The sequence below is a fragment of the Ooceraea biroi genome, chromosome 7, assembly GCF_003672135.1.
Source record: "Ooceraea biroi isolate clonal line C1 chromosome 7, Obir_v5.4, whole genome shotgun sequence".
In the NCBI taxonomy this organism is placed as follows: domain Eukaryota; kingdom Metazoa; phylum Arthropoda; class Insecta; order Hymenoptera; family Formicidae; genus Ooceraea; species Ooceraea biroi.
This window is the reverse complement of record NC_039512.1, coordinates 9,188,526-9,191,942: the sequence shown is the minus strand read 5'-3', so window position 1 is coordinate 9,191,942 and position 3,417 is coordinate 9,188,526. Positions and strand designations below refer to the sequence as shown.

At 34.3% G+C, this 3,417-nt stretch overlaps 1 protein-coding gene across 1 annotated transcript; it reads right to left on the bottom strand.

Moving 5' to 3' along the window:
• Positions 1-2,029: 2,029 nt before the first annotated feature.
• LOC113562262 (uncharacterized protein K02A2.6-like) lies at positions 2,030-3,085 on the bottom strand. The gene has a single exon (XM_026971077.1). The coding sequence runs from the start codon at positions 3,083-3,085 to the stop codon at positions 2,030-2,032; it is 1,056 nt and encodes a 351-aa protein (XP_026826878.1).
• Between the last annotated feature and the right edge of the window lie 332 nt (positions 3,086-3,417).

Sequence of the window (3,417 nt, the reverse complement as noted above, 5' to 3'; positions counted from 1 at the left end):
TGTCGTTCGCTTTGGCTCTAGTATGTCTAGGTCTATGTTTATGAGCTGTGTTTTCTTTGGAACTGCTATCATAATGTTATTATTAGAAGATTGTAAGGAAAGTGATGCTTACAAACGTTGTGAGTGCCAAAGCGAACGCAGCTTAGTATGAGATTAGTCGTAGCATGAACGTAATGGCTAATTACATAATTCACAAATTGTAGACATTTTGATACTTTTGGTGAATGTGGAAAAAATGCAGCTGAACTGGCAAGAGTATTAAATGAACGATATCCAGATCGACATAGACATAGTGCCCGTTCAATATTACGGATTATATCACGAGCAAGACAATTTGGTACACTACAAGTAAGAAAAAACCGTCAACGATCACATTATGAAAGAGACAATGAAGCCAACGTAGTTGCCGTTTTGACAGCAGTTAATTTGGATCCGCATATAAGTATCCGTAGAATTCAGAACAAACACAGTTGCCATTTTCTTTAATACAAAGAATTTTAAAGCATAGGCGTTATCATGCATACCATGTAAATCTTAATCAAGAGCTTCACGGGACAGATTTTCAAAATAGAACACATTTTGTGTTTGGGCTTGCCATATGGTAGAACAAACTCTACAATTTTTCCATACTGTTTGTTTTTCCGATGAAGCGACTTTTAAGAGTAATGGCTGTGTAAATCGGCATAATATGCATTATTGGTCAAGAGAGAATCCACATTGGAGACAAATTGATAATCAACGTGTTTGGAGTATAAACGTTTGGTGCGGTATTTTGAATGGGCACATAATTGGACCTCATTTTTTCGATGGGACACTAAATGGTGCAACTTACTACAATTTCCTTGAGAACCATTTGTCACTATTGATAGAAGATGTGGATTTACATACTCGAGGACAAATGTGGTTTCAACAAGATGGAGCACCAGCTCATTCTATTAGAGCATTACAGATTTTGTTGAATCAAAAATACCCACACCGATGGATCGGACGTAATGGATCTGTAGCATGGCCGCCTCGGTCACCTGACCTTACGCCCTTAGATTATTTTCTTTGGGGATATGTCAAAAGCATTGTGTATTCTGAACCCCCAACAACTCGTGATAATATGATTGTTCGAATCACTGAAGCACTTGAAAATATTTCATCAGAGGTACTAAGAAGAGTGGATCATTTGACACACAGAATTCATCTGTGTCGTCGAGTTCAAGGTCAAAACTTTGAACATTTATTGTGAAGAACAGAAATACAGATCATACATTTGAATTTTATTTTATCATGTATTTTTTGCCTTGATTGACCTTGAATGTTTTTATGTAATGTATCATTGAATTTATATTAAAAAGGGCTACTATCCTATAAAATAAAAAATACAGCATCCCATTAAAAAAAAGAAGTTGACTTTGAAATGTCCTCAACGCCTCCACTCATAAAATAATCGTATCCGTTACATGGTGTCCCCCTTTGTACTGAACATATCGGTATAAACTCTTTTTTCATGTGTCTTCAAATTTCACTAATAATTAAATCGGTCACTTTATACGAATCACCCTGTATATATACACACACACGTCATGTTATAATCGCTTTTCAGACAAAAGAATTATTCATATAATCAATGCAAATAAGTTTGTCGTGATGTACGGATTAATACAAACTATATTATAGTATTAATACTTGTTCATTATTTTTACCTAATATTATTCATTCTTTATTTTATAGATGGCAGAAAGGAAAAGGAAAGATTTATCAAAGGTTACAGACAGACATTCCCGTAGAATCGTATTTAATAAATATTGTACAACCAAAGAACAACAGAATATTAAGTGTGATATTGGTGGTCAGGTACAACAATATTAGACAGTATTTCTAAAACGATTCACTTGCGTCTTCATTCTGTCCCGCCTTTTTCCATATCCCTCGCCATCTTGCCTTCATCCCCACTGCTTACACCTAACTAAAGCCTCATTCTCATGTCTATAATCTTAAGCCTATATTACATCTTTCTCTTTATAAAATTTTTTCTTATGCTTTATAACTCATACTCTTCCAAATATTTAGGTTTCTTTGAAATTCTCCCGCTCCTAGTTCTAATAACGTCGCTTGTCTCAAGAGTCGGTGTTTTCACCGTTGTCGATAAATTAGGTTCGACTCGGTCAGCAATATCTGACTGCTTATTAAGTATACGTTCTTCAATCTTTACATCTAAATCATAATACGGTTGTGTTTTATATTCCTCGTTCCGACTAAAATCTTGTAACAAATGTCGTCGATTTCTGTTCAGAGTTTTTCCAGATTCCGTGAATACGTTATAAGATCTTGGCTTGTTAGGCTTGCTAACTATAACTCCTTTTTTCTCAAAGAGCTTATTCTGTGCATTTTGAATTCTAACTTGGTCACCTACGTCAAAATCTGGAAGTCTCTTTACATGTTGATCATAATAAAATTTTTGTAAATTTTGTCGCTCACATAACTTCTCTCTTATTTTATCATAATCAATATCAATTTTCTTCCTGTAATTCGCACTACATGTCGGCACAAATCCATTTACATTCCTACCAAACATTAACTGATTTGGCGAACCAATCTCGGGCGTGATAGGGGTATTTCTGTATTCCAACAATACTATAAACGGATCTCGATTGTCATGTTCTGCTTTTTTCATAAATTTTTTAACGGTTTGAATATGCCTTTCAACCATACCATTACTCTGTGAATGTTTTGCTGATGACATTTTATGCTTAAAAGCCCATTTTTTTGTCAAATCTTGAAATTTCACACTACTAAATTGTGTACCCGGATCGGTGTATAATATTTTTGGTATACCATGTTTCGCAAAACTAGCTTTTAATACATTTATCACCGATTCACTCGTTATATTTGGTAAATACCCAATATCAACATATTTCGAAAAATAATCTATAATCAAAAGATAATCTTTCCCCTTAAAATTAATTAAATCCGTGCCCAATTTTATCCACGGCGTATTTGGTACTTCATGTGGAATCAACGGTTCTTTAACATTGCTTTTCCTAAATTCTAAACAGGTACTACAATTCTGAACTGCATCCTCTATCTCTTTAGTCATGCCCGGCCAATATAACAATTCGCGCGCTTTATTCTTAGTTTTTTCCATTCCTAAATGGCCATAATGCAAACGGTTAATCATTTCTTTGCACAACGCTTTGGTACTACTATCTTATCATTCTTAAATAATAATCCATCTTTTTCAAATAATTCATCTGCTACAGTATGATATATTCTTATTTCACTAAATACATCCCTTTTCTCGTTTGGCCATCCCTTCTTCAAGAGTGTCAACACCAATTGTAATTCCTTATCCCCTCTTAATTTCACTCTTAAACTCGTTTAATCTGTTTTCACTCATATGATCTGTAAAATCTATAAGCAATATGCTAG

What these genes read in the sequence shown, in the direction of transcription:
- LOC113562262 (XM_026971077.1), bottom strand. Translation starts at nt 3,085, where the DNA reads ATGACTAAAGAGATAGAGGATGCAGTTCAGAATTGTAGTACCTGTTTA.